Source organism: Colias croceus, chromosome 20, assembly GCF_905220415.1.
Source record: "Colias croceus chromosome 20, ilColCroc2.1".
In the NCBI taxonomy this organism is placed as follows: domain Eukaryota; kingdom Metazoa; phylum Arthropoda; class Insecta; order Lepidoptera; family Pieridae; genus Colias; species Colias croceus.
In genome coordinates, this window is record NC_059556.1 from 7,765,544 (window position 1) to 7,786,163 (window position 20,620).

General features: G+C 30.7%; 1 protein-coding gene across 1 annotated transcript; it reads left to right on the forward strand.

Moving 5' to 3' along the window:
- The first annotated feature begins 2,059 nt into the window (after positions 1–2,059).
- LOC123701052 lies at positions 2,060–4,317 on the forward strand. The gene is made up of 4 exons (XM_045648465.1): positions 2,060–2,263; positions 2,683–2,875; positions 3,468–3,586; positions 4,093–4,317. Exons 1-4 carry the CDS (start codon positions 2,060–2,062, stop codon positions 4,246–4,248), a joined length of 672 nt encoding a protein of 223 aa, XP_045504421.1. The 3' UTR covers positions 4,249–4,317.
- Positions 4,318–20,620: the final 16,303 nt, after the last annotated feature.

Here is a 20,620-nt window from a genome sequence, read left to right on the forward strand (position 1 = left end):
TACCTCTTTAAAAATAATTTCAAGTAATTAGGATTAAGAAACATGTTCATTTCAATTATTATCAAAATAAATGCTCTTATTTGTGTTTAAATATATTTTGTTATGAGTTTCAATACTTAATTGTAATTTGTGTTTAAAATTAGACTTGAATTAACAAAACTTATATTCAGAATAAATATGTATGATGTAACGACAATAACATTACAATATTATTTTGTAACATCGCTTAACATAGAAATATAATGCAAATGAATACTCTCCTTCAAATTTACAACAAAATTGAAGATATAAAGAACTTACTTCCGAATTTATTATAATTTCATTTGACGCTAATAAACTCACGATTCGAAATTTCATATTAAAATTCAAAGGGAGATTTCTGAATGAAGATTTTCATAGGATACATTAAAATCTGTTTTCTACGGCATCAGTTTGGATGCGACTTCGAGAATAAGCGGAAGCGATTATATATTTCAAAACAAGAGTCATTAAAATGGTTGTTAAAAATGAAGCATCATAAATTTTGGAAAATGAATTAATACAACAATTTAAATTAAAGTTTTTTTAACATCTCATAAAACATACATATTCAATTATATACCCGATATTTTTGAATAGACCTTAAAAGTATGCATTTTTATCAAGCAGTAAATAAAATGTCTATAGTTCTACCACAGATAATATTATAATACTAGTAGTTCTACTTATAATAAAATCAATAGATGGGTACAAACAGAGCAATTGCTGTGCGAAGCAGCTTAGTCAGTATGGACGTGGCTCAGCCGAGGCAAAGAGCATACGCGTTTTCAAAAGATATAGATTTTTATAAAACGCTTTACGCTTATACTAGATACCAATCAACCTGTCCGCTGGGATGGCAATAACAAGTCCATAAACCGTTTTTACTGCCTTTGTTCAAGTAAATGTATGTAGGTTTCTTTTTAAACAATGACCGTATTTTAAGACGGATGTTGAAGACAGCAGAAGACAGATAATGGAAAATATTTTAGGAAAATGGCGCTCCCTTGAGCATCGATTCACTTATGTTTAATTTAGAGTGAAATGTATTTAAAAAGCTAACAGAGAATGAAAATTTTATACATATGTTTGCTTAGCGTTTTCCAGTCAATTATTTACATTTGGTTAAGGCAATAAACTGTTTTTAGTGCTTCATACAATTTAACTTTATTTAATTGTGGCATGATATTACTATGTTTCATATTATTGCACATAAATTGTTCTGGATATTAAAATATGATATCGCATGATCTGATTTGCATTATAAAGTTAAAGCGCAATTAAAATCTAATTATATACCCACGATGATAATATTTCGTCTACAAATGAAGGATGTTATTACGTTATTTATATACTTATCATTAAGGTAGGTAACAGAGTTAAGCCAAAAACTAACAACTTCTGCAAACATGAACTTTACTCCTTTAACCTTGGGTTATCGTAATCACAAGGCCGTTCCACCCACATGAAATTTTAGTACATGCGTAATATAGTTACAAATCGTAGGTAATCTGTTGTAACTCTAAACGTCTCGTATTTGCGCTATTAACCTATTATCCTATTTGTGAATCGTTGTACTAATTTTGTACTAAATTTACTAAAGCCTTATAAAGTTTAGAGCGCCCAAAATTTAATTTCATACATCGCTTTAGCGAAGTATGTGTTTGTTATAGAATCGTGAACGATAGTTTGAAGATACGTATTTTGTCAAATTTGGAACAACATAATAATGAATGGTACTTAAATAAATAATTGATGTAGAGCTTAATATTATTTCAATTATTTAAGTATTATAAGAAAATAACGATGAAACCCCTTAACAAAGATTAACATTCTAATCTTAAACAAAAATTAGTTGACTGTATACAGAGTTTATATACAGAAAAAAAATGTAAATCTCAATGCAGACAATTTAGACTTATTTGCTTGTTCAATTTTTCCATTAACTCACGTCAATTACCGTCCCGTCTATACCATTCTTAATCCCCCAAAATTAAACCACTCAAGATAAACCTAGCCAACATTAATTCAGTCTTTTACGATGTATCGTATCATCCTCCTTCTCTCTGTCTTCACTATAATACGAGCAGAACATGAGTTTTGTGACGGGTTTAAAACCGATTTCGATATAAAGAAGGCTATAGGCCCGTGGCACGTGGTCGCTGTTATACCGGACACGAATTTCTCTAGAAAACTCGATACTAATTTCTCGTGCTATCAAGTGGATTTTAGTGAAGTTGATGAGGTATTTGTGTATCTTATGTAGCAGAAATATATAAATTAAGTGATCCCTCTCTTTCCTTGCTGCTAGATTGTATTAAAATAAAATAATACTAGAAATGACCTAACCTATAAAATTATGAACACTTTAGCTTTTTACTGGTGAAAGAATTGTCAATATCGTAAGAATAGTTTATGGTATTTAAACATAGAAATCTAATCTTTCCTTACAAAAAGCTTACGTAGTAATATAATAATACTACTGTATATTACATACGTAAAAACGTAAAGAGAATTCAAATCAAGTTTCATGATTTTCTGAGCTTTTCCGTAGCCCTCCGTAGCTTTGCCGTTTTTGCAGAACTTCTCATTTGCATGTAGAATAGTATACTCATATTAAATATGATATTTATATCAACCATGCAAATATATCTATTTTTACAGGCTGGCCTAAAATGGATGATAAAGGAACGTTTCGGCAAACGATTTGATGACATAATCGATAAGGTCCCAGGGGAGGTGATCCGCCTTCGGTACCATACAGACGAACCTTTTGACATCTGGTCCAAGGCGGTGCCTGGTGTGACAGGATGCTATAAACAGTTGCTTGATTTAAGTAGCAATGAGAAAGATATAAGTATGTAGATATGTTTTCATATAGATGGTTGATTTAAAGCATAGAATATATATTATGTGATCTTGTTTCTTTGGTAGCTGAGTAGCCTTTTGAAGACATCATATACTTAATGTAAATCTGGATAGTCTTATCAGTCTTTAGTAAAGTTTTTGAAAATGTTAGTGAGCCATTGGTAAATTATACTTCGTAATAGATGATGGACAAATCTATATATATAAAACTCAAAGGTGACTGATATAGTGATCTATCAACGCACAGCCCAAACCACTGGACGTATCGGGCTGAAATTTGGCATGCAGTTAGATGTCATAACGTAGGCGTCCCCTAAGAAAGGATTTTAGAATATTCATCCCCTGGAGGGGTAAAATAGGGGATGAAAATTTATCTTTTCCACGCAAGCGAAGCTGCGGGCAACAGCTAGTTGATAATAATTGTCGTGAAATATAGCTAGTACAAAATAAGAAAATTAAACAATTATACTAAATAGAAACAACTATAGCTCAAATCAGCTTTATTTAACAACGGACATAAGAACTGACTGAATACTAAACTTATTCATTTATTCTTTTTGATATTATGTTTTATTTTTCAGATCAATCAAAAACTTTAGATTCACCGACGCTTTTGCATCTACTAGAGACAGATTATGGAGTATTTCTGTTACAAGTCCTTTGGGGAAGAATATCAGCCATAATATATAAAAGAGACTTGGTAAGTTATTAATAAAACTAATGTATATTTAATATGAAATAAGTAGTGTTTTTTACACAAGTGATAACTGCATTAAAAACAACCGACTTCAAACTTGCACTTGCAACATTTACAAATACAGACAAAAATGCTCATAAAATAAAAACTATACTGGGCCTATCCGAATTAAATTTGTATGGGACCAATTCGACACCATCTCGCGTCGAACAAAAAAAGAATCACGTAAATCGGTTCAGAAACCTCGGAGTAATCGGTGTACATACATAAAAAAAACATACCGGCCGAATTGATAACCTCCTCTTTTTTTTTAAGTCGGTTAAAAAAAACATCTATCTAATATGCATGAATTTTAAAATATAATAAATATGCGACCAGGGACATTATCAGCATGCGCTAAAACAGCAAATATCTAATGTTTTATCTAAATACCTAATGTATATGTATTATATTTTTATGATATTATTATTTATAGATAATGATAATAATAATAATTGTTGATTTTACAGGACGTGCAAATAGAGCAACTTCGACCTGCATATGAATTCCTCTCGATGTACAGAAAAAATCTGGTCGAACCGAAGCTTTGTAATTTAGACTTATTGACTCCAACAAGTCCAAAACAAGAGACTAACTACACTATGCTTACAAAAATATTACATTAATACAAAATGTTTATAATTTTTTATTGGGTTTGTAATTCTTTAATATTCATTAAATAAATGACCAATATTCTAAATTCTTTTATTTATTGAAGTGAAACTTCTATAGCGGGGTTGGAAAAAATTTAGTGTAACGCTTTTTCGTTACGCGCCATCTTTTTCTGATCCCTACCACGCGTGATTATCTGTAAAATCACGCGTGATATTATCTGTAAAATTGCATATAGTAAAATATTATTTTTTTGAAAAATAAGGTTGTAAAGAAGTTTCACTTCTTACGTGTGTACACTAGCTAGTACACGCACACATTTTTTTCAATATCTTGAACTTTCATACTTTCAATGTAAATTGTTAAAAACTTTCCATAATCACACCATGTGATACAACTTTTCTTTTTGTTATTTAAATATTTTAAGCAATTACTTATTCTGGCTTATCAGTGTTATGAAGTATCTATCATTAAAATACAGGTTTTGTACAACTTAGAATTTTAGATAAAGTAACATGAAATTTAAATGTGAAGTTAGTGAACAATTAAAGTGAAAACAAAATTTTATTAATTCACTTTATATTACACGAATAATTCTACAAATAATAGTTCACATGAGGATAAATGTAATTTCATTCGAGCAGCTAATCGCTTGATTTCAAGCTACATATTTTAAAGTGTTATTTACGGTTCTGGTCGAAGAGGTTACAAATTGTTGTCTCGCACGAAACCATATCACGATATATTATAAGGTGAATGAATTTAATTGAAAATTAAATTGAAAAATGGAAAATTCAGTTTAATATTTAGTGTATTAGAAGTAAGGAAAATTTACAAGGTAATTTATATAGAGCCTTTGAGAAAACATTTGAAATTATGTTTTTGTAGACAACCAAATATCCAAAAAACAGACGAGAGCTACTCTTATTCAAATTACATAAAATTTTAGTGTAACACACAAAACGTCATGAGATTCGGTCTATATTTCGGAGGAGTATAACTACAAACACAGCGACACGAGAATTTTATAAATATAATATTAGAGAGATTTTAATACAAGAAGTGAATATATTTCTAGTAAATGCATAGCAAACTGCTATACTATGTATAGACAAACATATTGACGAATTGACAGACAGACATCAGGTGTGTGTCCCGCTGTGTGATTGATTCTGTATCGGGCAGCTCTACTTATGTATCTAGTCGTATAAAATAAGATATACAGGATGTTCTAATATTATAGTCTATTCAGTATTATCAAATAATATTCAATTTAAAGTTATAGGGAAAATTATATTTTTAATGAACAATGCTTCATTACGTAGAATATAGTGTAGAATGAAACATGTCTTCTAATAGTGAAAGATATATAATAAGGTTAGAAGAAGTAGAACTGAATTTGCATGATTGAATTACATGATTGAAACTTTCACGTTAAATTGTGTATAAGAAAAACAATCAAATTTTTTGTTGGCAGTACAATAAAGTATTTAAATAAATAAATAATAAAATCTTTCAAAATATATGTGTTAATTATGTAACAGATTGATTGTAAGATAATAATCAAAACGAAAAGACAAGTTTTCGAACACCCTGTATACGGTGACAGGCATAACAAAACGTCGAGTCCGCCAAATCCTAGAGGGTGTTCCAGTTCGCTTGTTTTATATCTATTGTTTATACGTTTTGATTGAATACCCCTTTTATTGATACCTCGATCATATTTTATATTTATCGCTTATTTCAATGGATTAAGGTTCAAAATTGTGTACTTGTACCCGATTTTATAAAATAGTGCTAGAAATTTGGAGGATGCGCGTCATTTCACTTGGTCCGATACAAAGGTGAAGTCGAATACATAAAGAATTTCGAAAATGTAAACTACAGAAAAACCAGAAGACACAGAGGAATACAAAAAGTAAAAGGAGAGGATTATAGCTTTTATTAATTAAATCTATGATTAGAAATGAACATATTATGTAGGTAAATGATGAAAATTTAACAGGTCATTCTGCAAAACCTAGAATAACAACACAAAGGAATAGAAAAGGTAAAGGAGAGGACTATAGCTTATTATTAACTAGCTTTCCACCCGCAGCTTCGCCCGCGCAGTCATAGAAAAACCCGCATAGTTCCCGTTCCCGTGGGATTTCCGGGATAAAACCTATCCTATTTCCCGGGGTAAAAAGTAGCCTATGTCCTTTCTCGGGTATCAAAATATCTCCATACCAAATTTCATGAAAATTGGTCAGTAGTTTAGGCGTGATTGAGTAACAGACAGACAGACAGAGTTTACTTTCGCATTTATAATATTAGTAATAGTATGGATTAAATTTCTGATTAGAAAAGAACATATTACGTACATGATGGTTATTTAACAGGTCTTTCTTCAAATCCTGTAACAATAAACTGAGAAACGGTATCACCAAACCAAAACCTTAATTAAAACGAATATAACGTGCCCTATTGAAATGGTTTAATTACACTGACCGAAATCCTCTCAAAAGTTTTAATAGCTATTTAACTCCAGATCTCATCTCGGCTTTGACGAAATTACCTAAGTCTTTTAGCAATAAAACGTCTCATAAAGACCATTTTATAATAGGATCGTAAAGAGACGAAGGGCGTGTCTCTTGGGTACTTTTTCTAATTTTATTGTACGATTTTGAGTGTCTTTATTGAGTTTATGGACACCTGCCTTTCTAATTCAACGTTTTTATGGATGCAAACAGATGGATCGCGAGGTGAGTAGAATGTGGTAAGTTTCTTTAAGATGAAAGAACTGAAGAAGATTTCAGTCCTGGTCGCTTCAATACGTAGGTACTGAATTTAGCAGCAGCATCGTTAGTTCCTATGTAGGTAATAATTATTAATAATAATTGTAAGCAAATAGTTTAAAGAGGATCTTCCTGTGTTTATTTCCTTGTTTATTGCTGTTTTCCTACTGTTTCTAAAGCTACATACATGCTTAAATTTTATCGTAATAAAGTTTCAACGTTCATATCATTTTCTAGCTAGAACACCAATAAACGTATAACAAACTACTACAATACCCATTCATACTCATATCATATCGCATAGCCATTAAAGCTCGCCATTCACTCGTGACACACAATTAATCCGGTCAAGTAAGCACTTTCAGTATGTCTCCTTGCTTCCGCACGATTTTTAATCAACCCGCCTGCGACAGAGCGATTGACGCCAAGTCATGCGACTAATTAGTCGCCGCAAGCGTGGGGAGCTTTAGATTGCACTGATAATTGTTTTTTAAAGCTTGTGTGTGATACATGTCATTATAAGGGTATGGGATGTAATTAAGTTGGATAAATATTGGGTACTTTCTGGGTATTAGTTATTTTTGTTTGTGTTACTGACAGGATACATATGGTGGAAGGGAAAGGTAATTAGTGGCGTAAGACCTTGCGAAATGCGAGCAAAGGAGCTAATTCAATTTACTTAGAATTTAGTTTATATGTAGATAAAACAATGTGGTCAAGACATGAAAATTAGTTAGATAGATAGAACAAATACATGAATATTAGACAGATAGGTTTTAATTCGTCTCGTCGTCGTTATTTATCCTACCAAAAACATAAATGTAAAATTTGGAGCCGAGTTCAATCGTTGACTTAATTTGCCAAAAAAAGAAATGAGATCTAAATGTGTGCCAAGTTCTGCAGACAGTCCAGAAATTTATTTACAAAGATGTATTAAGTTCTTAGGTTGACTGAAAACTCAATTGTTTTATTTTCCCTCAGAGAACAATGTTTATTCCAAAATATAACTTTTTAAATTTGAATAATATAATTATTTTCACAAAGCAAACAACTAATGACCTATTGAACCCCATAATTTGATGAGGCTAGTTTTACATACTGTTTATATTTTGTGAGGTTCTAAAAACTAGCCTAATTAAATTATGGGGTTCAATAGGTCATTAGTTGTTTGCTTTGTGAAAATAATTATATTATTCAAATTAAAAAAGTTATATTTTGGAATAAACATTGTTCTCTAAGTGAAAATAAAACAATTGAGTTTTCAGTCAACCTAAGAACTTAATACATCTTTGTAAATAAATTTCTGGACTGTCTGCAGAACTTGGCACACATTTAGATCTCATTTCTTTTTTTGGCAAATTAAGTCAACGATTGAACTCGGCTCCAAATTTTACATTTATGTTTTTGGTAGGATATCATTACTTTTTGTACAGAAAATTACTTACTCTGCAAAGTTGATTTACTTTACTTTTTATATATACGATTTTTTTTATTTTTTCTTGCGGTTTCTCTGTATGGTTTGTTTAGTATTATTTTCTATATTTTCTTGTATGTTATGAATGTCAGCGCACATTGCCCCGTCATTATCTGCAATTTTTTAAACTCGTTTTCTGTTTAAAAGATTACATGATTTTCTACACATCCAGCGTGAATTTGTACACACACTATTACCAAGATGCAAAGATCGTTGTAGAAGAATCGTCGCCTTACTCCATGACGTTACGTTATTGCCATGACGCGATCTTAAAATTTTACTCTAAACGCGCCTAAAGATGTTTCACTCATATTAATATTACGCAAATTATTCATTTCGACCTTCGACGAAGCCTTCTTCCATTACACCATTTATGGTAATTATTTTTGCATGCTTGTATTGGCTGAACATGTTTGTGCTTTATTAATATAATTGTATCACCATTCACCATTGAATACCACGTTTAAAGTAAAATAAAGATTTTATTTATTTATTTATTTATTTATTTACACTGAAATTAAAACTAAACTAAACAGTAAACACTCATAAATAAAGAATAAGTAAATGTGAATATATGTAAAATTATATATTATTTTTAACTGTATGAGCAATATTTTTATTACAATTTTATTTTATTTTACGTTTAATAACAGTTTTGAATAAAGAAATCATGCAATCGAAGTAATCCGCCCTAGCGATACTAGCGCGAGTGAGTGTGATGTCAGAGGCGCTTCGAATCTACAGATGTTTCGTCCTAAAATATGTAAACTTCAATAATCTATATCTCAGTCATTTATTGATGGATTTCAAAATTTTTTTCGGCCACTGATTAGTTTTGATCTATTTTTTAAGACTAGTAAGGTGAATATACTATTTTCTATTTTTTTAAACTTTTCCATTTTTCCATACAAACAAAATTAATGTCATTGAAAAAAAAATTAAATACAGATAAATTCAGTATTTTCTGATTTTTTCCTTTGTACACTCACTATTGCCTAGCTGATTACAAAATTTGAACTTTCTAGGTCATCTGGAAGTGGGTTAGGTTTTGTATATGTCTATAAGTCAGTCAGTCTTAAAAATTGCGATTTTTGGATATTAATATCTACGCAACTGTTTAATCTGTATTTATGAAATTTAAGGTTCTTGTTTATCTTGAGGTCCTCTTGATATGTACCAAATTTGGTTTATTTAACCTTAATAGTTTTCGAGTTATAAGGGGGTGAAAAGTGGCTCGAAATGGTTCGTGTAAATATACAGACGGCAGCTGCTCGCCAGTTCTCTTCGCTTGAACTCGGCTTGACACGCTGCCGCGTGTCTAGATGTTGGCGAAATCTGCTTCATTTTTACGCGAATTCTTATTTTACGCAAACAAAGTCGCATATTCGACTTATTTTATATAATTACCTTAGAAACGAGTTCAAGCTCGGTCAACCAACTAGTAAATTATTAGCACAGTCAGCATAGTTACTGTCTCGGGCAATTCAGAGCAATGGAACAATGAAGTAGGATCGTTAAATTTAATGCACACTAACCTGCAGCTATAAAAGCGAGTTAATCTCAATACACCGATAGCCCTTATTATCCGTAGTGATGTGTGGATATCGATAGTTTAAATTATCGATGACAATGTTTAATTCCATTGAACAAAGTAATATTTGAAAACACCAGTTTTCAAAAATATCTTAAATTTTTGTATATATGGGTAGTAGAACAACGAAACATCTTTATAATCAATAACCGTGTCTGGATATAAAATATTGAAATGTTTACAAATATAATTGACAACTTCTTTCATTTTCTTGGGATGATTCAGTGGAACAAAAACAAAACGAAAGAATTACAACTTTGATGATGCATAATTATTTATTATGATATGATACAAAGAAATGTCAAATAGAATATTATATTTACTCGCAATATACTCGCGATCAACAAAATAAATATTATCGATAAACGCGCACATCCCTAATCGGAAATAAAAATCGTAAATGAAGCAATTCGTGCTGCGAGTCGGTCTCTAAATACGATTAACTACTTTTTGGGGACTCCCACGTTTACTATCCTTTTATTTCAGGTGGAATGTTATTTATTCATTCACTTTACTTGTTTTTAAGATAGCGTAATTACTTTTAGACCATTTAATCTATATTATCATATCTTTTGTAATTTTAGAGCTTACATTTGCACATTGTTTAAGCATCCTGAAGAAACCAGCATTTTCCAGAACCAAAAGTTCGATAACATTTTGTGACATCTAGGTTCCAACCTGCACTTGGCTTTATAGAAGGCATCTGTCTCCAGAAAGAACAAAATATATAATGATGTTGATTATAATTAACAATTATTACTTATGATACAAACAAAATTTAAATTTATTTCGATCAATAACTACACTGCTGATTCTTTATAAAAGCATTGAAATATAACAAGCATTTAAAAGATTTATCTTCTTCTAGGAATAAAAAACATCGCAACACGGATTTTTGAATCAAACTGTGAGATATTATTACGGACTTGAATCGAGACTATGATTAATAGTAGCTTTTTGAATTGCAATCAGGTCAGATGTGTATATTCAGCTTGAATTTCTATCATAGATCCGTAGAAAAGCTTTTTGAGTTCATTCTTTATAACAGTCAAACATCAAGATACGTTTTTTAAAAAACTTGGTTACGGGCGTTTAGCTACTATATTCTGCGGTTACGGGTTACCTACTAAAATTCGAGCTAGCGCACAAGAGCAACTTTGTCTCCGCAACTATTTTGTCTCTCCCACCTATGGGCTAGTATGAAAGTGCACGCACGTAGCGACGCAACTCCCCATACAATACATATTAGATTTGATTGAATTTAACAAGAAAAGAGGTGCTAAAGTATGCGCTAAAGAGAAAAGAGAAAATATTTTCTATATTACAGTGAATTGTGTGTCTTAGGATATTCAGTAAATTATGGAATCATGCTCTGACAAACAGATTTTTTATTATTTACATTTTTTTAGAACCAGAGTAGAAAAAACTATGCCAGTATAAAAACAGAGAAGTACCATTTTTAAATCATAAGTAAAAAATCATGTAAGTACACATTAACACACTAAACTATACTGGATTGGCAACTAGCTGTGCCGCGCGGTTTCACCCGCATTGTTCCGCTCCTGTTAGTTTTAGCGTGATGATATATGCCTAATGCCTATAGCCTTCCTCTATAAATGGGCTACCTAACACCGAAAAAATTTTTCAAATCGGACCAGTAGTTCCTGAGATTAACGCGTTCAAACAAACAAACTCTTCATCTTTATAATATTACATACTATAGATTCTATAAATTGAAAGAATTCAATACCAAAGTCTTCTCTATTTATATTACGGGTCAAGCGATTCATCTCCTGTTCATTAACCCTCATTTGGAGCAGGTTGTACCAATTTCCTACCAACACCTTTCTATTTGCTTTGGGACCGCAAGGGATAACTTAGTTTTCTTTTGATTCAATTTACTTTTGGGTTTATTGACAAATAAGTGTAGGAAATGGAAAATATATTTAAATAATAGAGATTGTAGGAGTGTTAAGTTGTGAATATTTTTTTGTACAGAATAATTTTTTTTGTGAATATATTAAGCAATTAAGCATATGAAGGGAATCTTAAGCTCTGGGTATAACATTCATGTACGTGTTTTCAAAATTATACATTTTTATCAAAAATAATTTAATTATTATGCTGTAAGTTGTTGTTATAATGTAGTTTAATCATTATAATTTTCAACAGAAAAACGCTTTTTACTTTGTCACTTCTAATTTCAGTATCCATATCTATACTAATATTATAAATGCGAAAGTAACTCTGTCTGTCTGTTACTCAATCACGCCTAAACTACTGAACCAATTTGCATGAAATTTGGTATGGAGATATTTTGATACCCGAGAAAGGACATAGGCTACCTTTTATTGCGAAATATGTACCACGGGCGAAGCCGGGGCGGACCACTAGTTATTCATATAAATTCAAACAAAAGCACAAAATGCGCAATAATCTTACCATAATAATTATTCTGATACGACTGTCATTTTCCATAAAAATGATCAAAAGCTTAAGCCCGTATAGAAAGCCATTTGGTAAATAACTGAGATACTAAGAATGATCATTTGACAAAAGAAATTCCCTGAGGAAGGAAGGCTTTCATTTCGTATGTAATTGTTTATGCGGCGGTGTATCAAACAAATGTAGGGTGAATATGAATTATGTATTTTGTAAGAGTAAGTAAGGTTTATGTTCTAACCTTGGGTAATCTATTGAATTGGGAGCGTTTTACGATAGATGCTCTACACTCTGCTCTATCTCCGTAGATAGAGCAAAGTGTACTCTATAATATAATGGTATATAGTGTACTCTATATAATATATGCTAAATAAATAAAAATAAAAATAAATAATTGGAGATAGAGCAAACTGTAGAGCGAGGTGTAATAAAATTAATTGAATATAATTCATACTAAATATGCGAATTTACTGACTTCTGAACCCTTTGAATGATTTTTGATTTAGAGATCTATGCCTTGGGAGATAAAAATATACAATAAAATGCTAAATAACCACAACTATAAGCCAACCAATAACACTCCAAATATGTTATTTCCTTCATTCATAAAGTCCCCGTTTTCCTCGTCCCAGCAAATCACAAATCATAGTCACGATGACGTCACTCCATTGATCTTGCCGCCAAAGTGTAGCCGCTCGAGAAAAGGCATCCGCCGGAGACAGTTTCCGCTCGCACGCACCTTTAATGAACTAAAAACACAGAATTTTGGCATTTCAGACAAACTGAATGACGAGAAAAACACAAAATCTATAGAGGACTTCTCTATAGTGTATATGGTTAGCTTAACTAACACTTTAGGTTATCAAAACTCGGAACACAATTGACTAAAACGTTAAAACGTAAACTTTAAAAAACATGGGTAATTTTCAATTGTACCTACCTACCTGTTTTTAACCCTTACCATAGTGTAGAATTCAAGTTTAATCTCCATGAAATTATTACGGGACTACATTATGCTATGAATACATTGTTACGGTTTAAGTAAAGATTTCTTTATTATTTTTTTATGTATTTCTTGTAGATAGTTTCACAACAACTTCACAAAAGACCTCAACAAAATAGGCTAAGTAAACAAAATCCTTAAACACTTCCTCTACAAAAATACTCACATATAGTTTATTCATTCATATTCATCACCGATAACTTTAGTTTATTCATCCATCGTCTGAACAGCCTTAACCTGAAAGTTTAGTAATCATTTGTTTTTTATAACAGAAATAAGGGTGAAAATGATGCGGTGAACGAGCCCTGTTTTGTTTAGACATTTCTTTGACAAAACTTCCATTGTTTTACGCCTTTTAGCTGGGTTCATTGTTTTGGTTTATCTGAAAATATATTGTTAATTATTTAGAGAAACGCTTTAATCTATTTTGTAAGTATTTGGGTGTTAAATTTAGGTTCATCATGTTGAAAGCTGTTAACAGTTTAGTTGAATAATACTTACCTTATTTATTAATTGTTTCAATTATTCGACTTCATTCATAATTTTCCTGTTGTAAAACATCGTAACATACTTAAGCAATGAAAATAAATATAAATGTAATATAGGAAAAACTTAGTTACATAAAATACTTTTATCTATCTCTGAATTAAATTTTATCAAAATTGGTTCAGTCGTCGTAATATTAGAAGTTATTAAGATAATCCCGTAATAAACTTCACAAATATGAGTAGGCTTTATAATTATTTCATAAAGAATTAAGTCGACTTTACAAGTGAATGAATAATCCGACACTTAGGCCTTAGCCAAACGGCAAAACGCCAAGGAATAGAATACGCTATCGATAGAAATTGACATAAGCGTATGATGTTTTGCATAAGGATTCGGTCACCCTACCAACGACAACGACGACCACGAACAAAATTTTCATCCAGTCGCAATTAAATAAAATTGTGCAAAACACAATTAAAAATGAAATTTAAGAATTTCCTGTCGTATTGGTGTTTGGAAAAAAAAATTTTGAGATCAATGGATAAACAAACAGGTTTTTCATAGAAACGGTGGCTCCTAGAAAAAAATGTATTTAACCTTTTTTATAGATAATTAGATTATATACAATTTTGGTTCAGGTGATTGTATGATAAACTTACCGTCTCGGCGAAAATCGCAAAAAACCCTATTTCTTTTTATTGATTGACCTCGAATTTTTTTATTCCTGAGTACCAGAATGACGGGAGATTTTAATATTGATTTTGAACAAATTTCGGCAAGATTGGAACTTTGGTCGTGGTCGTCTGCGTCGTTGGTAGTGTGATCGAACCATTACCAAAATGTCATGAGCTTATGTCAATAATTAGCGTTAGCAGTTTCTATTCCATGGCTTTACGTACGTTTGTCTAAGGCCCAAGGCTTTGAAACTTATTACGGTAAAAGCGCTAAGTAATTAATATTAAGATCAAAGACATTTGTAATACTTTAATGTTCAATATTGTTTATGTTTTTATTACGGTTATATTTAAATCAAAAAAATAATAAATTTAGTGTTGAAAAATTAACAAAGTAAAATATAGAGACATATTAAATTTAATAAATATATTATATAAAAAACGCACGCTTATTTTTTAAATATGATACGGATAACAAGAAAAACATGAAATTATCGTATTGACCCCTATACTTCAAAAGTGTACAAAGTTTGTATTAAATCTGTCCATTTAAAGTGGGTCAAAATCGAGATTAAACGAGTCGGTTCCGTACAAAATATACTTACAAGTGAAGCTAATAAAAAGCGAGTTCAAATTATTTTACAAAAATTGTAAATAGGTAGCTGTTAGAAAGGTTTTGGTTTTCTGTATTCTTATTATCCATTGGAGCTTAGTTTACGAAATTTCGCAATTTAACGAGGCCATAAGGCACCTGGGGACATTATTTTTATTACAAAACATTCATGACGTAATTAGGGTGAAGATGGCATTTCCTTAAACACCTGAGACGAGTTATCAAGTCTTTGTATCTAGTTAACGGTTATTATAGTAGGTATTCATAACTTACATTGTTATAATTAATAATTTAAATAAAATATAATTAAGAAAAATGGAAATTTTCTGAAAGTTCAAACATATTTCGACATAATATTTATAGTTCAATGGCACTAAAACACAATTAATGCATTTCATGCATTTATTCAATATAAAGCAGAATGGATTGTTAAGCTTTTACAAAAATAAATTTATTATGCATTCTCCCAATTAATTAATATGTCATGAAGACTATTAAAGCAAAATTGTTCAAAAATATTGACGTCATAGATGAGACAGACATAGAGGATATTATTTTATCAACAAAAACTATTAAATAAAACGAACTGCAACTTCACGAGAATGTAGAGCTAGAGAGCTTTTCTAACGACACATCTATTTTTAACCCTATGACATAAAAAAATAATATAAAAATCTATGCAACCGGATACAAAATCTATACTCATACGTAGGGTAAATTGTTACCATTAATGACGTTTACCCTCGCTCCATATAAAAGTGGTAATTAAAAAAAAATATCACAAAGCCACCAGATAGATGTCCAATTAAAAACGAGCAATATTCCTTAATTAATTAACATTATTCAGAGCCGGTCGATCGTACCCTTTGTGGGGTAAAATAACACCATGGGGTAAAAATAGGTCATGCGGATATGTTGTTAATCTCCTTAATTAACATGGTAAAGCATCGATTTACGTAACGTAATGATGTGTTAATCCTTGGTTGATTTGAAAAAATATGGGTGATTTTTACCCGTGCGTAACGTGTGAGGTAAGTGGAGTTTATTTGCAATGTTTTTTTTTCTAATTAATCTGTATATGTATGCATTGTCAATCATATCACTTGACTAGATCAAAAAAGTAATAAGATATGGGTATGATAAGATAGATGAAGAGAAAGTAAATCACACATTACTAAAAAAGCCAAATTTAAAGCATCAATTTTTTAACATGACAACACTAAAACTTAAAAACTTCTTTATTCACGAAAACGTTAAGAATTATTTAGGAATAATATTAATTTTTAATACGCTTTTATGAGCATCACCTGTTTTAAATTTGTATGTTTGTACGTAAACGACGAGCTTTTTAGTCTTGATTGACCTATTTGAAACAGAAAGGTTTAATTTAAACTTTTTAGTTGTAAACGATCTGTGACAATAATTTCATGAGATTAAGCTTTTTTTTTATTTCATTTTAACCCATTTATTATTATTTTCACCCTGAAATTTTCATTACGATTTGCACGCTCAACTACGAGCAGAATGTCTAAGAACCTATAAAATTTGTACCTCAGCTATGTAACTATATTCAGCAAATAAAGACAATTTGAATTTGAATTTTAATCCAAATTAAACTCATCACATAAACAGAAGCCAAAGAATTGTCTTACATATCCACCAAAACCATGCAAGCGTAACATAACAAATCTGCGAACAATCGTCTTTTGCTCGACTGGGTATATGACAAATTGCCTGTCTCAACCCACAACCCTTGCTATAATCTTACCAGGTAATATATGATTTATGGAAACCAAATAGAATTTTTATTTTTGATAACCATAATGCAGATGTAATGGAAATTTGGATTTAGCTGATGGAATGCGATTTAAAGTGCGTTGTTTTATTCTTTCAGTATAATATAATGGTAAGGGTTAGCAGGGGCTCTCGACATAGACAGACATTATTTAATTTATCTACATAAAAAAAGACGTAAATGTAGTTGTTTACCATAGTAAATAATATGAGAACCAAAAAAATCACAAAAATATATTTACAAGATATTGTGTACTAATTTAAATTGTATCCAATAAAAGAAAACGTTTACCAAATCATCATATTTGACAATTCTCAAGTTATAGTTCAGGATACATCGCCCATTTTTGCAAGTGACTACTATCAAGCTAATTTTCCGTTTGTAGCTTTATTTTGATGAGACGCCCAATAATTTCGTGTACGAAAGTCTCGATTGTGGTAGCTAACAGAGATAACAAGGATAAAAATTTTTGATTTGATGGTTCTCAAATATTTATTACTAACTGAATTTTTTTTTTGGTTCAATCTCAAGATAATTACCTAAATTATTCGAAAAAATATTTGTCCTACAAAATCTATGGTTGGTTCAAAGAGTCCCCCTTTCCAAAGTGTATCGATAACGAGGTCATCATAAATGATTACTAACAAGCTGATTTTTTTGTTTTCACTTAGTTAATGTTTATAAATATAATTCAACAGACATATTGTCCTACAAATTGCGTAATAAATATTTTAGAACCATCAAATCAAAAATTTTTATCCTTGTTATCTCTGTTAGCTACCACAATCGAGAGTTTCGTACACGAAATTATTCGGTGTCTCATCAAAATAAAGCTACAAACGGAAAATCAGCTTGATAGTAGTCACTTGCAAAAATGGCCGATGTATCCTGATCTATTATCTTTCACAATGTTAAACGTTAGTATTCGTATTTTTTACTAAAACTAAGTTAATGTTATTTCCATAAACTCAAACTCTATCTCTCCATTTATCTAGACACGCGGCAGCGTGTCAAGCCGAGTTCAAGCGAAGAGAACTGGCGAGCAGCAGCCGTGTGTATATTTACACGAACCATTTCGAGCCACTTTTCACCCCCTTATAACTCGAAAACTATTTAAGTTACATAAACCAAATTTGGTACATATCAAGAGGACCTCAAGATAAACAAGAACCTTAAATTTCATAAATACAGATTAAACAGTTGCGTAGATATTAATATCCAAAAATCGCAATTTTTAAGACTGACTGACTTATAGACATATACAAAACCTAACCCACTTCCAGATGACCTAGAAAGTTCAAATTTTGTAATCAGCTAGGTAATAGTGAGTGTACAAAGGAAAAAATCAGAAAATACTGAATTTATTTGTATTTAATTTTTTTTTCAATGACATTAATTTTGTTTGTATGGAAAAATGGAAAAGTTTAAAAAAATAGAAAATAGTATATTCACCTTACTAGTCTTAAAAAATAGATCAAAACTAATCAGTGGCCGAAAAAAATTTTGAAATCCATCAATAAATGACTGAGATATAGATTATTGAAGTTTACATATTTTAGGACGAAACATCTGTAGATTCGAAGCGCCTCTGACATCACACTCACTCGCGATAGTATCGCTAGGGTGGATTACTTCGATTGCATGATTTCTTTATTCAAAACTGTTATTAAACGTAAAATAAAAGAAAATTGTAATAAAAATATTGCTCATACAGTTAAAAATAATATTATATCATTTTACATATTCACATTTATTTATTCTTTATTTATGAGTGTTTAGTTTAGTTTTAATTTCAGTGTAAATAAATAAAAATAAATAAAATCTTTATTTTGCTTTAAACATGGTATTCAATGGTGATACAATTATATTAATAAAGCACTGTAAACATGTTCAGCCAATACAAGCATGCAAAAATAATTACCATAATTAATGGTGTAATGGAAGAAGGCTTCGTCGAAGGTCGAAATGATTTAATTTGCGTAATATTAATATGAGTGAAACATCTTTAGGCGCGTTTAGAGTAAAATTTTAAGATCGCGTCATGGCAATACCGTAACATCATGGAGTAAGACGACGATTCTTCTACAACGATCTTTGCATCTTGGTAATAGTGTGTGTACAAATTCACGCTGGATGTTTGGAAAATGATGTAATCTTTTAAACAGAAAACGAGTTTAAAAAATTGCAGATAATGACGGGGCAATGTGCGCTGACATTCTAACATATAAGAAAATATAGAAAACTAGCGGTCCGCCCCGGCTACGCCCGTGGTACATATTTCGCAATAAAAAGTAGCCTATGTCCTTTCTAGGGTATTAAAAATATCTCCATACCAAATTTCATGCAAATTGGGTCAGTAATTTAGGCGTGATTGAGTAACAGACAGACAGACAGAGTTACTTTCGCATTTATAATATTAGTAAGGATAATACTAAACAAACCATACAGAGAAACCGCAAGAAAAAATAAAAAAATCGTATATAAAAAGTATTATATTCATAAAGTAAATCAAATTTGTAGAGTAATTTTCTGTACAAAAAGTAATGATATCCCATCAAAAACATAAATGTAAAATTTGGAGCCGAGTTCAATCGTTGACTTAATTTGCCAAAAAAAGAAATGAGATCTAAATGTGTGCCAAGTTCTGCAGACAGTCCAGAAATTTATTTACAAAGATGTATTAAGTTCTTAGGTTGACTGAAAACTCAATTGTTTTATTTTCCCTTAGAGAACAATGTTTATTCCAAAATATAACTTTTTTAATTTGAATAAAATAATTATTTTCACAAAGCAAACAACTAATGACCTATTGAACCCCATAATTTGATGAGGCTAGTTTTTAGAACCTCACAAAATATAAACAGTATGTAAAACTAGCCTCATCAAATTATGGGGTTCAATAGGTCATTAGTTGTTTGCTTTGTGAAAATAATTATATTATTCAAATTAAAAAAGTTATATTTTGGAATAAACATTGTTCTCTAAGGGAAAATAAAACAATTGAGTTTTCAGTCAACCTAAGAACTTAATACATCTTTGTAAATAAATTTCTGGACTGTCTGCAGAACTTGGCACACATTTAGATCTCATTTCTTTTTTTGGCAAATTAAGTCAACGATTGAACTCGGCTCCAAATTTTACATTTATGTTTTTGATGGGATCCTTAAATACACCAAAAGCGTCCCCAAACACATTACCACAAAAAAATTGAATAATAATATTCGATTACTGAATCAATTTTATTAAATCTTTACTTCTCTTTACCAATAGTTTCCCAAATTACGGATTAGCGAGCGTGGGGTGAATATTTTCTTCATAATTCTATTATCATGATATCTACTTGTTTTGATCGATGTATGGAATACCATACATATAATGAGTAAGTATAAATAATATGTTGTTTTGTTTGTATGTTTCTCTTATAGTTTGCTTGACATGTTTATTAAGTATACTGTAGAGATTTATACATTTTTTTAAATAGTTACAAAAATTCTATGAATATTTTGAGAGTAAAAACTATCAAGAAGG

What these genes read in the sequence shown, in the direction of transcription:
- LOC123701052 (XM_045648465.1), top strand. Translation starts at nt 2,060, where the DNA reads ATGTATCGTATCATCCTCCTTCTCTCTGTCTTCACTATAATACGAGCA. An exon ending in TAGCAATGAGAAAGATATAA is followed by an intron (nt 2,876 to 3,467) that starts GTATGTAGATAT and finishes TTTATTTTTCAG; the next exon opens with ATCAATCAAAAACTTTAGAT. An exon ending in TAATATATAAAAGAGACTTG is followed by an intron (nt 3,587 to 4,092) that starts GTAAGTTATTAA and finishes TTGATTTTACAG; the next exon opens with GACGTGCAAATAGAGCAACT.